This window comes from Ovis aries, chromosome 24 (genome assembly GCF_016772045.2).
Source record: "Ovis aries strain OAR_USU_Benz2616 breed Rambouillet chromosome 24, ARS-UI_Ramb_v3.0, whole genome shotgun sequence".
Lineage (NCBI taxonomy): Eukaryota > Metazoa > Chordata > Mammalia > Artiodactyla > Bovidae > Ovis > Ovis aries.
Genome location: NC_056077.1, coordinates 30,778,289 through 30,800,374, shown reverse-complemented (window position 1 = coordinate 30,800,374; position 22,086 = coordinate 30,778,289). Strand labels below are relative to the sequence as shown.

General features: G+C 39.3%; 2 protein-coding genes across 8 annotated transcripts in view; one reads left to right on the top strand and one right to left on the bottom strand.

Annotated features, from left to right (window-relative positions):
- Positions 1 to 22,086, top strand: part of AUTS2 (activator of transcription and developmental regulator AUTS2) — a 1,205,607-nt gene that overhangs the window by 670,553 nt on the left and 512,968 nt on the right. The gene's annotated exons all lie outside the window — the stretch shown is intronic.
- On the bottom strand, positions 2,557 to 3,026 carry LOC101106855 (large ribosomal subunit protein eL30). Its single transcript, XM_004020952.5, has one exon. The coding sequence runs from the start codon at positions 2,954 to 2,956 to the stop codon at positions 2,609 to 2,611; it is 348 nt and encodes a 115-aa protein (XP_004021001.1). The 5' UTR covers positions 2,957 to 3,026; the 3' UTR covers positions 2,557 to 2,608.

The following is a 22,086-nucleotide window of genomic DNA, read 5'->3' as shown; positions in this document are numbered from 1 at the left end:
CTAGGTTGGTCATAGCTTTTCTTCCAAGTATCAAGTATCTTTTGATTTCATGGCTGCAGTCACCATCTGCAGTGATTTTGGTAGACCAAGAAAATAGCCTGTCACTGTTTCCGTTCTTTCCTCATCTACAGTGTTACAGTGTTAGCCCCTGCATTTATAATGAGGACAATTCTTGGTCACTGAGGGCCAGATGTGGGGTCCATGTACCCTACTGTGATATTTATGTCTGTGGACATGTATCATAAAGATAGATGATTTATTAAATTTATCAGGTTTGGAATCTTCCATAGAAATTAACTTGACAAATATACATAAGCTGCATTAAAAAAAGATTAGTTCCATATTTAATAAAAATACATCATAAAGATTTTATCATGACATATGCAGCTGTTTGCTCTTTAGCAGTGGTAGCCACCTTGAAATGGTTGTCCATCAGTTAGAGTTTAACAACTGAGTATTTTGGGCCACATAGCATGTTGGAGTTCTTCTCATTTAATCTCCATCTTATATTGGACTGTTTATTGTAACATCGTTGGGTCACTACAGTACATCTTGTTAAGTTTTTTCCTGTAATGAATATTTATATTACGTAAATGGAAAAATTGGTGGGTCCCCTTGGTGGAAACATGATACTGGTATTTTTAAAGTAAACTTAAATAAGGTCAGAATTTTTATCCTCTAGAGAAAATTTCACGTCTGATTAAATAGTTTACATAAACTTAATCTTTTTCTGCTAGATGCATTATAATCGCAGATATTATTCATGTAGCTATTCCTCTGTGAACCATAAAATGTTCATTTCTTCAAAATGAATATGAAGCTCAAAGCATTAGTGGTCTTAAGAGCATAAAAACTTTATTGCTTTGTGCTTAACATTTTTCAAGTAACTTTGGAAAGCCGAAACAAATTTTGCATTTAGATTAATGGAAGATGTTTTCCATTTGAAGGAACTGGCAAGGGAGCAACAATAACAAAAATCCCCCAAGGTTAAAAATGTAGTGCTTTTGATTCTTACCAGAACTGTGTTAGCAGAACAATCATTTCTCAGCATGGAAAGGTATCATAATTGGTCTATATAGTGGCAATACTGAAAACGAGTATGCTTCAGAGAAAGCTAATATGACTCTACTTAATAATTTCCTTCAAGAGCCTGAATTTGAATGTATATTCCACCCAGCTTGAGGCAAACAATTTGTTCCTATAAGTTCTAGTGGAAGTTACCAGGGGGTCATGCAATTTATTCTTGTCTTGAAGTTTTCAAAACTGTGTAGAACTAAAGATATATTCACTTGCCTTGTTCCACTAGTAATTTGATCCAATTGGCAATGCTGCTCTCTCTTCTCCCCAATTCTCTTATGTTGGAAGGGGAGAAGCATTCATAAGATATTGTGACAAAAAATTCTTCCTGGAGATGTTTCCTCTTTATGTTTGAACCTCTGGTTCCCTTGTGAATGTTTGCATTCTTGCTGCTGATCAGAATACACTCACTTTTTGTTGTTGTTATTGTTGTTCTCATGGGTCTTTTTTTTAAACACCATCTTATTTGTGCTTTTCACTAAGACTGCCCAGTTTTCCAAAATGTTTCTTTATACAAAGGTTTTTGGCTGTTGGACTTATTTAAAGCCCCACCACAGAAGAGAAGGATCTATACATGAATATGTGAGCAATGTGAGAGAATATTTTCTTTCCCTTGAGGAGTTGACCATTTTAGGAGGAATGTGTCTACATGTTAGAGGATAAAGATACAGAGATGGAACAGGTGTCAGAGGAATGGCTTAGTATCTACATTGCAAGTACCAGTACCAGGGATAAGGAAAAGCCAGAAAGTATTTCTGGGAGAGGGTGAGGAATAGTTACAGACTTCTGTTTCTGTTGTTTGAACTTAATTTTTTTCATCTTATATTTCTAAGAATTAACAAGATGTTGACAGTTATGTTGTCTTAATATCAAGCAGAGTATAGACTCTGGAATCACACCCAACCTTAAATTTAGGGACATTCCCCTTCAATTTAATTCACATTCCCCAAATACTTCTATTTCTTAGTATTACTGGTTTTATTTTTCAAAAATAGTATTTATTGCCTTAATCTGAAAATAATTATGGCTTCTAGTCCTCTCATGTTTTAAACACTCAAGGATTAAAAGTAAACTTTATAATCAGCTTTGCTGCTGATTCTTATAGTTGAAGCAATTAAGAAGCAGGATGGGGAAAGGTATGTGGCAGGTTTGCAGATAGCTATGTTAGCGAAACATGTTTTGTGAGGGTGTTCATATTGTACATCCAGTACCTGCGTGAGAACAGCCGCATCTGGCTAGTTTCTTATGATTTAAGTATACGCTTTGTCTTTTTTTTAATGTAGTAAACTAGTATGTTTTACTAGTTTAAGTGAAATTTAAGGAAATTTATTTGCTTAAGAAAAGTGACTAGGATAATAAGGAATTGAAGACTAGATTAGAAAAATAATCACTGAAGAGAATAAAAATTGTGATATCTTTTCTTCATTCCCTTCTTCCCCTGAACTCTTTTTTTTTTGTGTGTGTGTGTGTGTGTGTGTGTGTTTTTAAAACAAGCTCTGGCCAGTTTTATTAAAGAAAAATTGTACATGATTTACTTTTCACCAGTCTGTTCTGGCATGCTTCTAATAATATCAGAATCACCTGGATCAATGATAGCCAGTGTGCATACTCTGTAGTATTTTCCACATGCTGTGCCCAATTCAATATTATTGCCACTGTAGTGATGGACACCAGTTTTGGCCAACATGGCGTAATACTCTATTTCAGATTTCCTCAAGGCTGGGCAGTTGTTGGCGAGGATGACCAGTTTCGCTTTGCCTTGTCTGATCATTTTCAGAGTCTGTTTGTACCCCAGCACGTACTTTCCACTTTTCATAACCAGCTGGAGCCTAGAATTGATCGACTCCAGTGACTTTTTCGTCTTCTTTGCGGCCACCATCTTCCTGCCTTAGATGCGGGACGCCCCCAACCAAGAGCAGCCGCCAAGATGGCCGGGGAGCGAGAAAGGCCCCCTGAACTCTTAAGATCAGTTCTCCTAATGAGAAGCCAAGTGACATGCCATTGGTTTTTTGTTCATTTTCCTTTTTAGTTCTTTGTAGTCTCTTTAGTTTTTTTCTGGTTTCTTTCCTGTATGACTACTAATGAGAACAATGTGAAAGATACAGGGTGAGGGAAGGGAATGAAGGCTGCTAGTCCATAAGCAGAAACATTAATCCCTGGATGATAGGAATAGTGAATATTAACTGTGACTGAAAATATTACGTTGGTCTTATTTAAACTTAACCACTGACAGCCACTTAAGAAGTTAGTTTGTCTTCAGTTAGTTCAGTTGCTCAGTCGTGTCCGACTCTTTGCGACCCCATGAATTGCAGCACACCAGGCCTCCCTGTCCATCACCAACTCCTGGAGTTTACTCAAACTCATGTCCATTGATGCCACCCAGCCATCTCATCCTCTTTCGTCCCCTTCTCCTCCTGCCCCCAATCCCTCCCAGCATCAGGGTCTTTTCCAGTGAGTCAATTCTTCGCATGAGGTGGCCAAAGTATTGGAGTTTCAGCTTCAACATCAGTCCTTCCAATGAACACCCAGTATTGATCTCCTTTAGGATGGACTGGTTGGATCTCCTTGCATTCCAAGGGACTCTCAAGAGTCTTCTCCAACACCATAGTTCAAAAGCTATGTTCAATTTAATAATAAGTTCAATTTAAAAATCAATTCTTCAGCACTGGGCTTTCTTCACAGTCCAACTCTCACATCCATACACGACCACTGGAAAACCATAGCCTTGACTAGACGGACCTTTGTTGGCAAAGTAACATCTCTGCTTTTGAATATGCTATCTAGGTTGGTTATAACTTTCCTTCCAGGGAGTGAGTGTCTTTTAATTTCATGGCTGCAATTACCACTGCAGTGATTTTGGAGCCCCTCAAGATAAAGTCTGACACTGTCTCCACTGTTTCCCCATCTATTTCCCATGAAGTGATGGGACCAGATGCCATAATCTTCATTTTCTGAATGTTGAGCTTTAAGCCAACTATTTTATTCTCCTCTTTCACTTTCATCAAGAGGTTTTTTAGTTCCTCTTCACTTCCTGCCATAGTTTGTCTTAAATGTGGTTTATTTAGGGAAAACTACCATCAAAGGCCACTCAAATCTTATTATGACAACTTTAACTTCTTAATTAAGTAGAATAAATCAGTTTCCTTCTCAGGTCCACATTAAATAAGGCTGCTTTGGTAAGTCATGCAGTTTGCAACCGCAGCATCAGTGGTGTCCTCTGCAGGACACCATTGGGTTGTGCAGTATACAACGTACAGAACTCTATAAGGTGACCCAGTAATTCCATTTGTAGATATAGACTCAAGAGAATTGAAAAAATTACATAGCTATAAAAACCCATTTGGAATGCTCATGCAGCGTTATTTGTAATAACCAAAAGGTGGAAACAACCCAAATGTTCATCAACTGTTAAATGGATAAACAAATGTGGTATATCCATATAATGGAATATTTCTCAGCCATAAAAAGAAAAATACTGAACCTTGAAAACATTATACTAAGTGAAAGAAGACAGACACAAAGGGCACATATTCTATGATTCCATTTATATAAAATGTCCAGAATGGATAAGTCCCTAGAATCTGAAAGTAGATTCATGGTTGCCAGTAGCTGACAGAGAAGGGCATGCAGAGTGATTGCTTGATGGATATGAATTTCATTTTGGGGATGGTGAAAATGTTCTGAAATTAGTGGTAATAGTTATACAACCTGAGAATATACTAAAAAACCTAATGAAATGTACAGTTTAAAATGGTTAAAATTATGAATTTTGTGCTACGCGAATTTTATCTCTGTTAAAAACTGGTACTAGAAGAAGTTAAATAAATGTATCTAATGGGGGCTGACTATAAATCAGTATGTGGAAACTTTTTGGGGTGATGGAAATGTTATAAAACTAGGTTAAGGTGATGGTTACTTAATAGTATAAATTTATTAAAACTCATAAAATTGTACATTTAAAGTGTGGGTGGGTTTTAGGGAACGCATTTACATCTCAATAAAACTTTAAAAAAATATATAAAGCAGTAGTGAAATCAGAGTCTGAATTTTAGAAATATTGAAGAAGAGCTTTCCAAATATGAATGTATCACAGTAACTCTGGATGGTGTTGTGCTTCCTGTGGTTTACCAGAACCCTGTGATGCAAAAACGCATTGTCATTTCCATGCTGAATTACTTGCCTTGGAACATAGCCATTTGCAGATGTCCTGTTTGTCTGAGATTGGGCATGTTTTGTCATACCAACTCTGATTTCTATTGTTGGTGACACATTAATAACTGTACTACTTTCTTCTCTGCAGAAAAGCTGCTTCAGTGTTAATATTTGCAAATCAAATTGTATCTTTTCTTTGTGCTAGGTTGTCCTCAAAACTCACTGATTGGTTTATTACAGACATCCCTGTCTCAGCTTCTCTGTCCTCTTTTAGTTTAAATATCTGAATGCTGTGGCAAATTGCATTATGAAATCCTGTATACTTATTTGCTGTCTAGTGTGTGTAAATGGCATTTCCTCATTACCAAGGATAAGCTCTAAATATTGTCATTTTCACCCCCCCCCGAGTTATGCAATAATATATTCAAAAACCTTTTCTCCATAGCTTTGTGTCTCTGAGCCATTTTTTTCCTGAACGCTGACACCAGATGCAGGCTGCATGGACATTAGTCCCAGGGACATCTTGCCTTCTCCCTCTGACAGGGAGATTACAGGAAGCAGAGCTGATTCCTCTTGAAGATTCACAATGTGCTGACATGATAATAGGGCATGAATGGGCTCTGGAAGGCCTTTTTCCTTGAGCTCAGTTGAAAGAGGAAGAGAGGCAGACAACTCCATGGTCTGAATTTCGTTAGCTGTGTGACAATGAGAGAGATAAGTAGATGTGACAGTTATGAATGATCCTCTGTCATGCACTTACGCGTTCAGACTCAGATAAACTGACACTGCTGTCAGACACCAGCTATGGAGAGCTGAGACCTCTGATGAACCTTCTAATATGGTAAATGGGAGTCTTAATTCTTCATTAACTGGAAAAAGGAGATTTGGCCATGTAATTTTCTCCTTGCTGCCTATTTTAAAGATTCCAATAACCCAGCATTTACAGTTGACTAGGCAGGGATTGCTTCCCCCCACCGTACACTTGCAACATGCAGACTGTGAAATCTGAGGAAATGCCGCTTAAACCTAGACTTATTGCCTTGGTTATCTTTAATGACTTTGAAATGTATTGGCCTCATTATGGAACAGTGCAGTTATCAATTCCTCTAATTAGGTGATGTGCTCCCATAAGAAATTTAACATTAAAGCACAAAACTGAACTAGTTAGAGACGTGCAATGCAGGCAACCTCAGTATCAGTGATAAATTTAAGATACTGTTTCTTTATCAACTCTTTTATACCTTCACTCTGACTCCTCCTTGACGACTAGAGCTTAGGGCAGTTTCCTTAAGAGTTATACCTTATTTTGCACCTCTGATACCTTTTGTGACATTTCAGTGCTTCTTGATAGTAAACTGTGATCTCACCTTGCACTAAGTTGACTAGGAGCCTGGGGAAGGGAGGGAGTGAATGGATTAAAGGGGGGGAGCTCTAAGTATCAACACATCTCTGTTTCTCAATATTTATCTCATGGCTTGTTACTCTTTCTTATAGAATTAAAATAGCATATTATTCTTTCCTATCTAATTCCAAAAAAATTTCCTTTCTATAAGTAGCTTCGCACAGACTTTTTTAAAAATAAAGACTGGGACCATTATTTGTTGATTAAATAGTGATGCTATTTCAATTAGACATGTTTCATCAGTTGCATTTATAGAAGACTGAGATAAGGTTTCTGGGTTTAGGCTACAGTGAAGGGATGCTAGTTGTCTTCTTTTAAACAAAATATTTATATATTTGTCTGCATAGGATCTTTAGTTGCGGCATGTGAAATCTAGTTCCATGACCAGGGTTAGAACCCAAGCTCCAGGCATTGGGAGCTTGGAATCTTAGCCACCGGGTCAACAGAAAATTCTCAATTCTAGGTATTGTAAATCTTCTTTACCTCAGTCATCCATCTGAACAACAAAAATAATTGTGGCTTCCCCTTTGGGGAAGCTATATAGTTTAATTAGTGTTTTCTAGTAATGTGCAAATCCTTAGAGAAAAGTTAACAAAATAAACCTAAGAAATTACCTTTGGGGTTTATTATCATTATTATTGCTAATTGTGATCATTATTGCTACATGGGACTAGTTATTCTTTTAAGTTGGTACTTAAGGATGTATTTCAGATCTCATGGAGTGAAATTTACCTTTAACATGACAGTGCTCAAATCAGAGTAGCTCAGCTGGTAAAGAGTCTGCCTACAATGTGGGAGACCCCAGTTTGGTTCCTGGGTTGGGAAGTTCCCCTGGAGAAAGGATAGGCTACTCACTCCAGTATTCTTGGGCTTCCCTGGTATCTCAGACAGTAAAGAATCCACCTGCAATGCAGGAGACCTGGGTTCGATCCCTTGGTTAGGAATATCCCATGGAGGAGGGTATGGCAACCCACTCCAGTATTCTTGCCTGGAGAATCCCATGGACAGAAGAGCCTAGTGGACTGCAGTCCATGGGGTTGCAAAGAGTTGGATATAACTGATTCAGCATAGCACAGTACTAAATATAAACATATAGAACAGTAAATTTTTTTTTACCAAATGGCTCTTGATATTTTAAATTGATTGCTTTTTTAAAAAAATTGAGGTACACTGGGTCTTCGTAGCTGCACACCAGCCTTCTCTAGTTGTGGCAAATAGGAGCTACTCTCTAGTTGTGGTTCACGGGCTTCTTATTGCAGTGAGCAGAAGTCTGTGAATGTGTTCAGTGGTAATATTATACCTCTTTCTGAACCCGTTTTTATCCTTAACATAGATTTCCTTTGAACTTTTGCAGTGTCTTGACTGCTGCCTATAACAGCAGTTGTAGCCAGGACCTTCCTAGTGTGAGGGGTTTTATAAACCTTCTCACAGCAGGGAAGGTCTTGTTGGGGCTCCACCCTCACCCATGCTCAGACTCAGAGAACAGTCCTGCGCCTTGCTGTGGCACCTTCCTGGAGTCTGGCCCTTCCCTGGTGCTTCTGTTCTGTTATGCAGGTTTCTTAGTGTCTTAGTTTCTGCCTTGATCACTCCCTATTATCTAGTTCAGTATCTCTCTGTCAGGAATTGGGGCCCTGATCTTGCTACAAGTGGGTGGCAGAAGGACCCACTGGCTCCTTATAGAATTTGAGAGTCTGGAGTTTAATTGCCTAGATTGAAATTCTCATTCTGTCACCTGCTGTCTAAATGACCTTAAGCACATTCTTTAACTTCTCTGTGCCTCAGTTTCCTGACTGTAAAATGGAGTTGATAATAGTGCCTATGTCATCAAGGTTCTTAAAGAAAGTTACCTGAGTTGATACATATGAAAGAAACACTTAGACCAGTGCTAGGCACACCAGTAAGCATTAATAAACACCATTTGTTACTGCTTTTGCTTCTGCTGCTATCATTTTACCATTTCTCCTCTCTCACAATCCATAACAATAAACCAAGCCCTCATAACTCTTGATGCATCTATTATTCTTAGCATTTGAGCCCTACTACTTGCTATTTCCTTTTCAGCTCCTGTAGTCACATTACTATGTTTGAAATTGTAAATCAAAACAGAATTGATCACTGTGATATAAAAGAGCCCTGGAATATACCAGCATATCCTTTCTCTCCTTCTCCCTCTTTATCCTAACCATCCTGTCTAGTCTTGAGGAAAATCTTTTTTAAGGTAAGCCATTCATTTTGAATCTAATAAATATATTCATTGGGTTGAATGTAGCAAGTCATATTCATTGGAATAGAAAGATATGTAGAGAAGGTCCCTCCTGTCAAATAGCAATAATAAAACAGTAGTATTAACAACTTCTCAGAGAGTGTGGTATTGGAGTTGGATTTTGAGAGAGGAGTAAATGTTTACCAGATGAGAAGAATTAGAATATTCCAAGCAGAGACTAGCAGCATGTGGATAAGGTGGTGAGGAAGTGGATGCCAGTTCTGACTGGTACAAGTTGAACATTTAGGTGGGTGAGGTTCAGGTTTCAGGAGGCGGGAGTGAGAACAGAGAGGGATGCACTGGCCTGGCACAAAGACCCTTGTGTACCATGCTCAGGAGTCTGGACCTAATCCCGTGGGCAGTTGGAAGCCTTTGAAAGATTTGCAGCCAGCAAGGGATCTGATCTGATTTGCCGGCTCACTCTAATGGCTCTGTGGAAGGACGTCTTGGAGAGGAGTTCAAGACCAGAGCCGAGGGACATGTCAAGTAGTGTTTCAAGTGCTAACTATCCCCTCCTGCTTCTCATGTTGCTAAATAGAGTGGAGCAGAATGATACACGTTTCTGAGAGACGGGTGTTTGAGCCGACTTCCCAGTAGTCTCTTGAGTACATGGAGAGGGTGCGTGGAGGGAAGACACATAATCCATACGCTGCCCTCTTCCCTCTTAATCTTTTAAAAGAGACAGGAGCAAAGCTCCTATCACAGTGGACTTGACTGAAGACAGAAGTCCTTGAGCATCCTTCCCCTAAGTGCTGGCAGGGCTGGGGCTCGCACAGCAGAGATTAGAATAACACCCTCCCTGCTCAGTGAGAGGGCAGGCAGACCCTCGCACTGGATGGTTCCATTCCCAAGCCTCTCCTGACAAGTGCTGCGAACGAGCGTCCGACGTCCTTGGCTTCTCTTTTGTGATGCTTACCCTGCAGCAGTTAAGTGTTCAGGGCATTCTCTGTCTTTCTTTCCCCTCAGTTGCTGCAAGAAGATGAGACTTTGCTTTAAAAAAAAAAAAAGTGTCAAAAAAGCTCTATAAAATGGCATTAAAAAAAGAAAATCCCACACTCTCTTCTTCAGCATGCTTCTCTCTCCAATTGCCATTGTCCCTTTTTGCCCCTCCCAAAGCCTTGCAAATTATTATTTATGTATATCATTGTAATTATTTGTAGGAAATTAGTAGGATTGTATGTCCTGATCAGCAGTGATACCTTTCTGCCTCTCCCTTTTCATCCTCTCTTCATCCCTGGCAAATTGTTATTTCTCAGAGTATTATTAGTATAATTACTTTAAAGAAATTGACAAAAATACCACAACAATTTCATGCCTCAGAATCATTACACAGGTTTGGTGGCGGGAGAGATTTCTCTATGTCAGTGAGGTATGTGGTATTCCTAAATGATTATTCCAGAAATACTAATCAAAAATGTCTCCCTCCAGAGTAGCATGATGGCTTTAATATCAGCTGCTGTTTCTTTGAATGGGGTTGCCCAATCTTTCATCAAAGAAACACATCACCCATATCCCTGTCTTTAAAAACAGCAATTATGTGTAAATGCCTCCTGATTTATTTGAGCCAGGGCCACTGGCCAGTATGAGTCACCACAATTTATTGCTAACCGTCACTTTTACATGATAGGTCTGTAACAAATATCTACCGCATATTGTTAAATTAATCTTCCATTTAAAATTAATGGAGTTAGACTCCCCAGGTTCAATGTAATTTCGTGTTCACGGGCAGGGAGGGATGTGTGCTGCATACAGAATGAGACAAGGCCCAACGCCCTAATCTTTCATCACCTTGAACCTGGAGACTAGGACACGTCTCAGCACCAACTAATGAGATTGAGCCGGCGTCTCTCCTGAGGATGCCAGCTCAAAGAGGCTTTTCTGCTCAGAAATAGCAGCCTCCGTCTTATTTTAATAATTCCTCAGATATGACAAGTCTGATGTTATGTATGAAAGAGCCAGGCTTGAAAAAGAGATAAAATGAATTTTATATCATTACTTCAAACCCGAAGCCAAGGGAAGTGTGTTGCAGTTAAATTAGGGAAAAGAAAAAAAAAAGGCAGGAAGCATTTTAGCCATGAAATATAGTGACTGTAAACCAGGAGCCATCCTTTCATTTATTTTAATGCACAATCACCTTAGATTTCTATAATTCTTGTACCTTTTCATGCATGAATCAAAATAATGTAGATGAAAGCAGGAGCTTGTTCAATAAACATTTAGATGAAAATATCAGCAGGAACATGTAATTCCTGATGGGATATGTCACATGAAAGCTCTGAAGTCCCCTCACTTCTTTTCTCTGACATCTTTTAAAAATGCATTTTTCTTCTGTGTGCCGCTTACCTACTATTTAGTCTTTTAAAGTTTAAAAATGATTAAGCCAGATTACACAGTAGTATTGGGTTCTCTGGTTTTCTATTTCTTAATCCTTTTTACAAACTCGGTGACTTTTTTGCATTGGCTACCGTAGTTCTGGCAAATGGTTGCTGCTGTTCTTAAATTCTTAGAGATTAAGCTCCAGGAACAATGGGACCCTTTTCATAGGTAAAGATAATGTGTCTAAAAGGACAGTGAGTTGGAGCTTCCCTGGTGGTCCAGTGGGAGCAAATTTCATTGCAAGAATTTGCCTTGCAATGCGGGGTGGCGGACATGGGTTCCATCCCTGTTCATGGAACTAAGCTCAGGGAACTAAGATCCTACATGCCATAGAGCAGCTAGCCTGTGTGCTGCCACCAAGACCCTAAACCTGAAACCTAATGTAGCCAAATAAATAAAGTAAAAATAAAACAGTAAGTTGTAAAGGGCAAGAAAGGCACAGATGAGGTAAACATCCTGTTTTATTTTTTCATTCTATGACTTGAACTCTAACTTTAGTTAGAGTTATTATTTCAGAATGGAATTCTAAGGGCATTTATACTTTGTGTCCGATTAATAATGCAATATATAAGTGAGTCCAGAACTCTTGTCTTTCTGATTTAATTTGGGTCCAAAGTAAAATTTCCAAAGAAATAGGGTTAGTATTTTTCTACCTGTAGATGATGATAATGCTATCATTAAAATTATTATACTTAAAGTTAATTCTATAACTTAGAATTCTGTTATGTCATAAACTCTATATATCTCAGTGAACATAGGGTTAAAGAAAAAAATGAAAACTCCAGTACAAGAATCAAGTATATTCACTAGTGACTTAGTGACTTAGTGACACACGGCAGTTTTAAAAATTACATCATTTTGGTAGGCTATTTGTAAGGAAAGATTTTTAAAATGTTATTCAGTGTCTCTACTTGAATAAGATTTAGGAAATCTTAAGGGGATTTTAGAACTAGGTAAATGGGTAAAAATGATGAAATTACCTTACAAACTGGAAAATAAAGAAATGAATAATAGTCGGGGCCTCTGTCTTCATGAAACTGAATTGCTTTGCTTCTTAATAGTCTCTCTTTTGACGTCTTTATTTGTTGCATTTTCTACAGCCAGAATGGTGGTGAGTGCCATCTAACAGATCCCCTTTTCAGTCTTCCACTCAAGACCTCCCTGCCTTAAGTTCTATATGTTATGATCCTCTCCCTTGTTTTGTATGTCCTCACCTTCTTTTTTCTTTCTTCTTCGCCTTCCTTCCTTCCCTTGAAAAGTCTTCTGTGCTTTAGAAGCTTCATCATTTTGAATTTTCCCTTTTTGTTGTGGGGGCAGAGGGCAGGTTGATATGCTCAGGCTTCAGGTCCAGTGTACTTATGTATGTAAGCTCAAAAGAATTGAAACTGGGGATTCAAATGGATGCTTGTGAGCCAGTGTTGGTAGCAGCATTATCACAATAGTCAAAAGGTGGAAGCAGCCCAGATGCCCCATCACCAGATGAGTAGATAAACAAAACGTGGTATATCCCTGTAATGAAATACTGTTCAACCTTAAAAAGCAAGAAAATTCTGACATTTACTACCACATGGATGAACCTTGAAGATATTTTTGGCTGCACTGTGTCTTCCTGGCTGCACATAAGCTTTCTCTAGTTCTGGCAAGCAGAAGCGAAGTGAAGTGAAGTGAAGTGAAGTCGCTCAGTCGTGTCCGACTCTTTGCGACCCCATGGACTGTAGCCTATCAGGCTCCTCCATCCATGGGATTTTCCAGGCAAGAGTGCTGGAGTGGATTGCCATTTCCTTTTCCAGGGGATCTTCCCAACCCAGGAATCAAACCCGGGTCTCCCGCATTGCAGGCAGACGCTTTACCGTCTAGGTACTCTCAAGTTGCAATGCACGGGCTTCTCATGCATTGGCTTCTCTTGCTGTGGAACATGGGCGTAGTTGCCCACAACATATGAGTTCCTAGTTCCTGGCACGGAATGAATCCTGGTCACCTGCATTGGCAGGTGGATTCCTAACTATGGGGCCACAAGGGAAGCCCCAGAAAGAAGATTCTTATGTGCTCTGTTCTGTAACAGTTCAGGTAAAATTGTTAAAACTCAGCTTTATTTCATTGGATTTACTTTATTTCTGTCTAGTGAATTATACTTACAATTAAAGCCTTTTATTTTAGATATTGGGATTTTTCACACCTTTGAAAACTCTTCCTCCTGTCCCCCTGCCTCTCTAATAAGCCCCAAAGATCAAATCAAGACCGTAAGATTCAGAAATCGGAAAGTTTCTGCCTTTTGCAGCTTATTTGATAGGAATAAAAATGACTGATAGCTCTCTCTCCCAGACCCTTTTGTTCGATTCAACTATGATTATGGAGCCTATTAGCTGGAGTTACAACCTATTTAAGAGCAGTGCTTACCAGTAATGGGGGCCAAATGATTTTGGAAAGTTCAGATGTACTGGACTCCCTGCAGAAATGAATTCAGCCCTGAACATATTGATGCAGAACCTGAATGAGGCTGCTCCAGTGGGACTAAGAGAATTGTGATCTCTGCAAGAAATGAGTGGGTAGTAGAATTAAAGATCAGATAGATGTTCAGCTCAAGGGCAGTCTCAACTCTGAAGTTCATCACAGCAATTTAATCAGGCTCCAATGAGTGTTGCCCAGAAAAGAATCAGCCTTGTGTGTGACAGGAAATAGAGTGTATTTAAGAGTCTTTTATTTCTTCTAATTCTGTGTGCAGAGGCTTCCCAGGTATACATGAAGATGAGGGAACTGCTATATTTGATTGGTGATGGCACTTTGGTTTACCTTGGTTCAGAAAATGAAATCTGGAGAAGATTTACGCAAGGTCATGGTCTTGTCCAAAAGGAGCATGCCACATCAAAAGGTTCAGTTTTAAAATTTTCACAGATTAAACTGGCCAAGGACCACCTTTGGCTGGAGCCATCTGTTGCCTGCTCTCCTGTTTTGAAACTGTTTTTACGTAAAATATTTGTGTATCTTCAGAGAGAGCTGTATAGCATAGTGGTAAAGAACTTGAGCTTTGGAGGACGGCACACCTGGCTTTGAATACCATCTCTTCCACTTGCTAGCTGTGTGACCTTGAGCAAGTTACATCAACTGTCAGACCGGAGTTTCTTTCCCTATGAAATGAGAATGATAACTCCCACTTCACAAAATTATGGTGAGACATAAATTAAATGAAGCAATGTATATTAATTGCTTTATCATACTGCTGCACATAATACGTGCTCGATAAATGGTAGTTACTTGAAGCTGAAGGATTCTCATCATCTTCTTCCTCCTTCATTTCCATCTGAGGTACTCACTTTGTGAACCAGAGTGATCACTGTTTTAGGCATCATCAAGAAAATGTTTAGGGGATCTGTGGATTCAGAAATGGGGAAAGAGAGCAGAGCATAAAACCTCTGGAGGTTTGGGCAACTGATTGATTGTCAAGAACCCAAAGGAAAACTCACCCTCCCCCTAACCCCTGGAAGTACATTATATTGATACATAATTAGCCAAGAAACATTTGGGGAGTCATGTTATGATTTTATACATATGACAAGAAGAATCTGTTTTTCTTCTGTGTTACTCACGGGCTCTTAACTTTGTTTACTCGGTAATGTATAGGTATTTTTGTCTGACTGATAAAATTTGAAAATAATATATTAAATATATTAGGACTTTTCTTCTCCACTTAGGGGTCTGTCAGAGTGTGTCTCTGTGTCTTAAATATTCCTATCTGTATTCTTATATTTATCTGTGTGTGTGTGTGTGTGTGTGTGTGTGTATGTGTGTGTGTGGAGAGAGAGAAAGAGGCAGAGAGAATGAATGAGTGAATGAATGAGAACTGAGAGCCAGATTATCAGCTTTATTGATGTCTGAGTAAACACCTAATAATTTATGAAAGGCAGGGCACTCAGGTAAAACTGGATTGGAGAAGGCTACCAAGTATCCTCTTAAAGTGAAGCCTCCTAAGCTTCTACCTTGGGACCCACAGGGACGTGTCTGCGCCTGCAGTCCATTTACTAGCCAGCTGCATGGATCAGGAGCACACACCAGCCTCAACTGTGCTGCACCTGCAGTCCAGAGACATATCTAGAGAAGGGACTGCTTACCCTTGAGGGATCTCACCCACTCTACAGTTGGCCTAGTCACATGCCCCCTTCTGACTATCAAAGGGTGCTGGAGAAAGTTTCCTTCTCAGGGATTAAGGTGAGCAGGTGAAGAGAGGTCCATAGAAAAAACATACCATAGAATAGAAAGTGGCCAACACTTTGAAAACATGAAAGACACAAGTAACAGAATAATTGTGAATGCCTGGCTTCAAACATTTGTTAACATACACAGTTCAGTTCAGTGACTCAGTCGTGTCTGACTCTTAGTGATGCCAGGCCTCCCTGTCCATCACCAACTCCCAGAGTTTACCCAAACTCATGTCCATTGAATCAGTGATGCCATCCAACCATCTCATCCTCTGTCATCCCCATCTCCTCCTGCCTTGTATCTTTCCCAGCATTAAGGACTTTTCAAATGAGTCAGCTCTTTGAATCAGGTGGCCAAAGTATTGGAGTTTCAGCTTCAACATCAGTCCTTCCAATGAACACTCAGGATTGATCTCCTTTAGGATGGACTGGTTGGATCTCCTTGAAGTCCTACGGACTCTCAAGAGTCTTCTCCAACACCGCAGTTCAAAAGCATCAATTCTTCGGCCCTCAGCTTGCTTTATGGCCCAGCTCTCACATCCATACATGACCACTGGAAAAATCATAGCCTTGACTAGACGGACCTTTGTTAGCAAAGTAATGTCTCTGCTTTTTAATATGCTGTCTAGGTTGGTTGTAACTTTCCTTCCAAGGAGTAAGCGTCTTTTAATTTCATGGCTGCAGTTACCATCTGCAGTGATTTTGAAACCCCCAACATAAAATGCTACTTTATTTACCCCCAATAAAAACTGCTACAGTTTGCACTGTTTCCCCATCTATTTGCCATGAAATGATGGGACCAGATGCCATGATCTTAGTTTTCTGAATGTTGAGTTTTAAGCCAACTTTTTCACTTTCCTCTTTCACTTTCATCAAGAGGCTCTTTAGTTCTTCTTCACTTTCTGCCATAAGGGTAGTGTCATCTGCATATCTGAAGTTATTGATATTTCTTCCAACAGTCTTGATTCCAGCTTGTGCTTCATCCAGTCCAGCGTTTCTCATGATGTACTCTGCATAGAATTTAAATAAGCAGAGTGACAATATACAGCCTTGATGTACTCCTTTCCCTATTTGGAACCAATCTGTTGTTCCATGTCCAGTTCTAACTGTTGCTTCCTGACCTGCATACAGATTTCTCAAGAGGCAGGTCAGGTAGTCTGGTATTCCCATCTCTTTCAGAATTTTCCACAGTTTATTGTGATCCACACAGTCAAAGGGTTTGGCATGCTCAATAAAGCAGAAATAGATATTTTTCTGGAATTCTCTTGCTTTTTTGATGATCCAGCGGATGTTGGCAATTTGATCTCTGGTTCCTCTGCCTTTTCTAAAACCAGCTTTGAACATAAGGAAGTTGATGGTTCACGTATTGCTGAAGCCTGGCTTGGAGAAATTTGAGCATTACTTGACTACTGCGTGAGATGAGTGCAATTGTGTGGTAGTTTGAGCATTCTTTGGCATTGCCTTTCTTTGGGATTGGAATGAAAACTGACCTTTTCCTGTCCTGTGGTCACCGCTGAGTTTTTCAAATTTGCTGTCATATTGAGTGCAGCAGTTTCACAGCATCACCCTTTAGGATTTGAAACAGCTCAACTGGAATTCCATCACCTCCACTAGCTTTGTTCATAGTTATGCTTACTAAGGCCCACTTGACTTCACATTCCAGGATGTCTGGCTCTAGGTGAGTGATCACACCATCGTGTTTATCTGGGTCATAAAGATCTTTTTTTGTATAGTTCTTCTGTGTATTCTTGCCACCTCTTCTTAATATCTTCTGCTTCTGTTAGGTCCATACCATTTCTGTCCTTTATTGTGCCCATCTTTGCATGAAATGTTCCCTTGGTATCTCTAATTTTCTTGAAGAGCTCTCTAGTCTTTCTCATTCTATTGTTTTCCTCTATTTCTTTGCATTGATCACTGAGGAATGCTTTCTTCTCTCCTTGCTATTCTTAACATTCAAATGTGTATATCTTTCCTTTTCTCCTTTGCTTTTGCTTCTCTTCTTTTCAGTTATTTGTAAGGCCTCCTCAGACAGCCATTTTGCTTTTTTGCATTTCTTTTTCTTAGAGATGGTCTTGATCCCTGTCTCCTGTACAATGTCATGAACCTCTGTCCATAGTTCATCAGGCACTCTGTCTCTCAGATCTAGCCCCTTGAATCTATTTCTCACTTCCACTGTGTTATTAATTGTAAGGGATTTGATTTTGGTCATGCCTGAATGGTCTAGTGGTTTTCCCACTTTCTTCAATTGAAGTCTGATTTTGGCAATAAGGAGTTCATGATCTGAACCACAGTCAGCTCCCAGTCTTGTTTTTGCTGACTGTATAGAGCTTCTCCATCTTTGACTGAAAGAATATAATCAATCTGATTTTGGTGTTGGCCATCTGGTGATATCCATGTGTAGAGTCTTGTGTTGTTGGAAGAGGGTGTTTGCTATGACCAGTGCATTCTCTTGACAAAACTCTATTAAGCCTTTGCCCTGCTTCATTCCGCATTCCAAGGCCAAATTTGCCTGTTACTCCAGGTGTTTTTTGACTTCCTACTTTTGCATTCAAGTCCCCTATAATGAAAAGGACATCTTTCTTGGATGTTAGTTCTAAAAAGTCTTGTAGGTCTTCATAGAACTGTTCCACTTCAGCTTCTTCAGCATTACTGGTCGAGACATAGGCTTGGATTACTGTGATATTGAATGGTTTGCCTTAGAAATGAACAGAGATCATTCTGTCAGTTTTGAGATTGCATGCAAGTATTGCATTTTGGACTATTTTGTTGACTATGATGGCCACTCCATTTCTTCTAAGGGATTCTTGCCCACAGTAGTAGATATAATAATCACACTGACCACAGCGTTGTCTAACTCAGGGAAACTAAGCCATGCCATGTAGGGCCACCCAAGATGAATGGGTCATGGTGGAAAGTTCTGAGAAACTGTGGTCCACTGGAGGAGGGAATGACAAACCACTTCAGTATTCTTGCCTTGAAAATCCCATGAATGTAACACGGTATACCGTGCCTTTTCTATCAGTGATACTTAGTAATTTGGTTATTTTGATTAAGTAAATTACTATCTGTTTAGTGCCTTGAAGATTCAGAGGAACCTATCAGAAGATGTACAGATTATATTAATAAACAAATAATATGAATCGAGTGTTTAAATGATATTGTTATTTTCTGCCACTAACACAGAGGAGCTATTAAAAGGAGAAGACTGTGTAACTTAGGGTTTTGGGTTTCATTGAGGAAGCCAGTGCTACTGCCTATCCATTTAATGCTCTCTCACACCCACCCCTCTTCCAAAACAGCAGCAAACAGAATAAACAAGGTAGTTACCTCGAAGAGGATAGCAAATTGTTGGCATACCAAATACACAGGTAGAAAATTAAAAAGCTTAAATGGTCATTTTGAGTTCACAGAACAGTATTCTTCGATGACTGTGTGTGTGTGTGAGAGGGAGAGAGAGAAGGGAGGGGGAGAGAGACTGATTGATTGATTGACATGGGGTGCCCATGGCCCCTTGTGGGGCTTGCCTTGTTTCAGACAGTGAGCCCCAATACCAAAAGAGGATTATGGAATCGTAGAATTTTAGACCTGAGGAGAGGGGGAAGAATTCTTAGACATCACCCAGTTTCACAGAAGGTATAAAATATTTCCTCATAGACTCGGGACTGTGACTTTGTGTTTATGAATCTATGAACAAGGCGCATCAGTAAATACTATTTTGAGGTTGTGGGAGCAGGGCTGCCACATTTGGCGTATTTCGCTTGTTGATGTAATGAACTGTTATGAGGAAAGATTTGTGCAGAAGAAGGAAAGGAAGACAGAGAGGGATAAAATATGAACAATTACTTCCTCTTCACGAAACGACTCCATTCTGATGTGTATCAGCTTTCAGTATTCATGTAGGTATTTTACTGGAATCTACCTCTTTAAACATTTATGCTATTAAAAAAGCAGACCAATTGTTGACATAAACCTAACATAGCAGCTGCTATATAGACAGAATATGAATTTTTTATGCTATTGATGAGAAGTTTATGTCATTTATATTGCTGTAGTAAGGGTAGAAGATGGATTTTTGAATCCTGTAAAAGCTACTGTTGGTATCATTCATATTAGCTGTGATTTGAATCAAAATATTAAGATGGCTGTTTTGTCAGTGTGTGTGTGTTTCTGTGCGAAATGGCTTCTCTATGACTAGATGGGCAAAATTACCTGGAGAAAAGTAGTAATGGTTTTCTTTTGTTTATGTTTTGCTTTGTGAAAGGAAGGATTGATAGCATTTAATATTTGATTTATCTACCCTTTCCTTCACCATCAAAGGAATTAAGTGTTACGATGATAAAACCATATTTCATGTAATTGATGGTGCCATCAGTGGCAAGATGCAACATTATTTTATGTACCACTAAAAATATGCATTAACAATTAAACTGAGATGCCATCGATTTTAAGATGCATTTCAGTTTCAGAGATGTTTGAAATGTGTAAATAGGTTATCTTAGAGTCAGTGAAATGGCATGGGTAGTTCTCTTATGTATGTCTGTGTATACAAAATATACTTGTATTTGGTTATATTTTCTTCATTTTTACTGATTCTGCTTAGTTGCTCACTTGTGTCCAACACTTTGGGACCCTTTGGACTGTAGCCTGCCAGGCTTCCCTGCCCATGGGATTTTCAAGCGAGAATGCTCGAGTGGGTTGCCATTTTCCTCCTCCAGGGTATCTTCCTGCCCCAGGGATTGAATTCACATCTCCTATATCTCCTGCATTGCAGGTGGATTCTTTACCAGCTAAGCTATCAGGAAGCCATCATTTTTACTCATTAGATTTTGTTGTTGTTCAGTTGCTCAGTTGTGTTCAACTCTTTGAGACCCCATGGACTGCAGCAAGGACAGGTTTTCCTGTCCATCATCTCCCGGAGGTTGCTAAAACTTATGTCCATTGAGTTGGTGATGCCATCCAACTATCTCATCCTCTGTCATCCCCTTCTCCTCCTGCCTTCAGTCTTTCCCCGCATCAGGGTCTTTTCCTGATTCGGTTTTAAATTTGCTGTGTACATGTGTTTGATACAGTTAACTTAATATGGCATGAATGTGGAATCTTTACTTGAATCATTTGGATACTTTCTCAAGCTTTCAAAAGGAAAAGAAAAGGGTCAGGTGTAAGGAGGCCAATTGGCATAAAGTAAGAACATTTCTTTTCAGAAAAAAAATTTGAAAAAACAACAAAGTATAAAAGGAAGATAGAGGTGAGTGGTCTTAAGTAGGAGCCAGCAAATTGCAGTGTTAGTTTTCTTAAGAGATAGAAGATCTTTGCTAGTTTATCAAAATCTTGTTGTTTATCTGATTGCATAGTTATACTTCTCAGATAGTGTCTCTGAAGAGTGACTACTCCAAAAACCGTATGACTGTAGTTAATAGTAATGTATACTGGAAGTTTACTAAGAGAGTAAATTTCAGGTGTGCTCACCAGGCACACAGATACATGCACACAGTGGTAACTATGTGCAGAGAAGGATACGTTAATGAACTTAACTGTAGCAGTCATCATTTCACTATGTATATGTATATGTTGTTAAAAAGAATCAAACAGGACTGAGTGGCTGACTGAGTGAGCACACGCTGAGCCCATCAAAGCATACTGTAAAACTGAAATACGTGCCATTTTATTAAAAAATAATAATTTCTATATATGCATTACAAGACAAAATACTAACAATAGATATAACAATAATGCAAGTCATGTATTAAATGCTCAATAAATCATGGACATTTTTCCATAGTAATTTTTGGATTGTATAATAAAGCATAATTTTTAACCATTTCCTTATTTTTGAACGTTGAGATTATTGGCAGTTTTTGAGTTTAATAGCATAGCTGCCATGGCTATCCTTGAACTTTCTTATTGTCACATGTACCTAGTGATTATTTTAGGATCAACTGCTAGGAGCTCAAATGCTGGAGCAAAGACTATACATGTTATGGTAGCATTACATGTGTTGTGTGTTTAGTTGCTCAGGCATGTCCAACTCTTTGCAACCATTTGGACTATAGCCCACCAGGCTCCTCTGTCCATGGGATTTTTCAGGCAAGAATACTGAAAGGGGTTGCCATTTCTTCCTCTCAGGGAATCTTCCTGATCCAAGGATCAAACCCGCATCTCCTGTGTCTCCTGTATTGCAGGAAGATTCTTCACCCACTGAGCCATTGGGGAAGTCCATATGTTAGGAAGGGGACCATTTCCTCACATACTAACCAATACAGGATATCAACAGTCCTCCCTTACCCCATTTTTGCCAACTTGATTGGTTGGGGGAAAAAACAAAGGCTCCTTTTTGCTTTTATTAGCATTTTAAAAATTATAGTTGAGGTTGACGAACATCTTTTCACATGTTTTAGCCTCTTCAGAGTGATTTTTTGAAAAGAGAAATCATGGAAGCTCAGGAAAAGAGCAAAATGTCTTCAAGGACTTTGTTTTGCAGAATCATCCCTATTTTTGAGGAAACTTCCCAAGTTCTTAGAGCAGATGAAACTGATAAACAGTAATGGGGCTCCCTGGTGGCTCAAATGAAGAATCTGCCTGCAGTGCCGGAAACATAGGAGATGCGAATTTGACCCCTGCGTTAG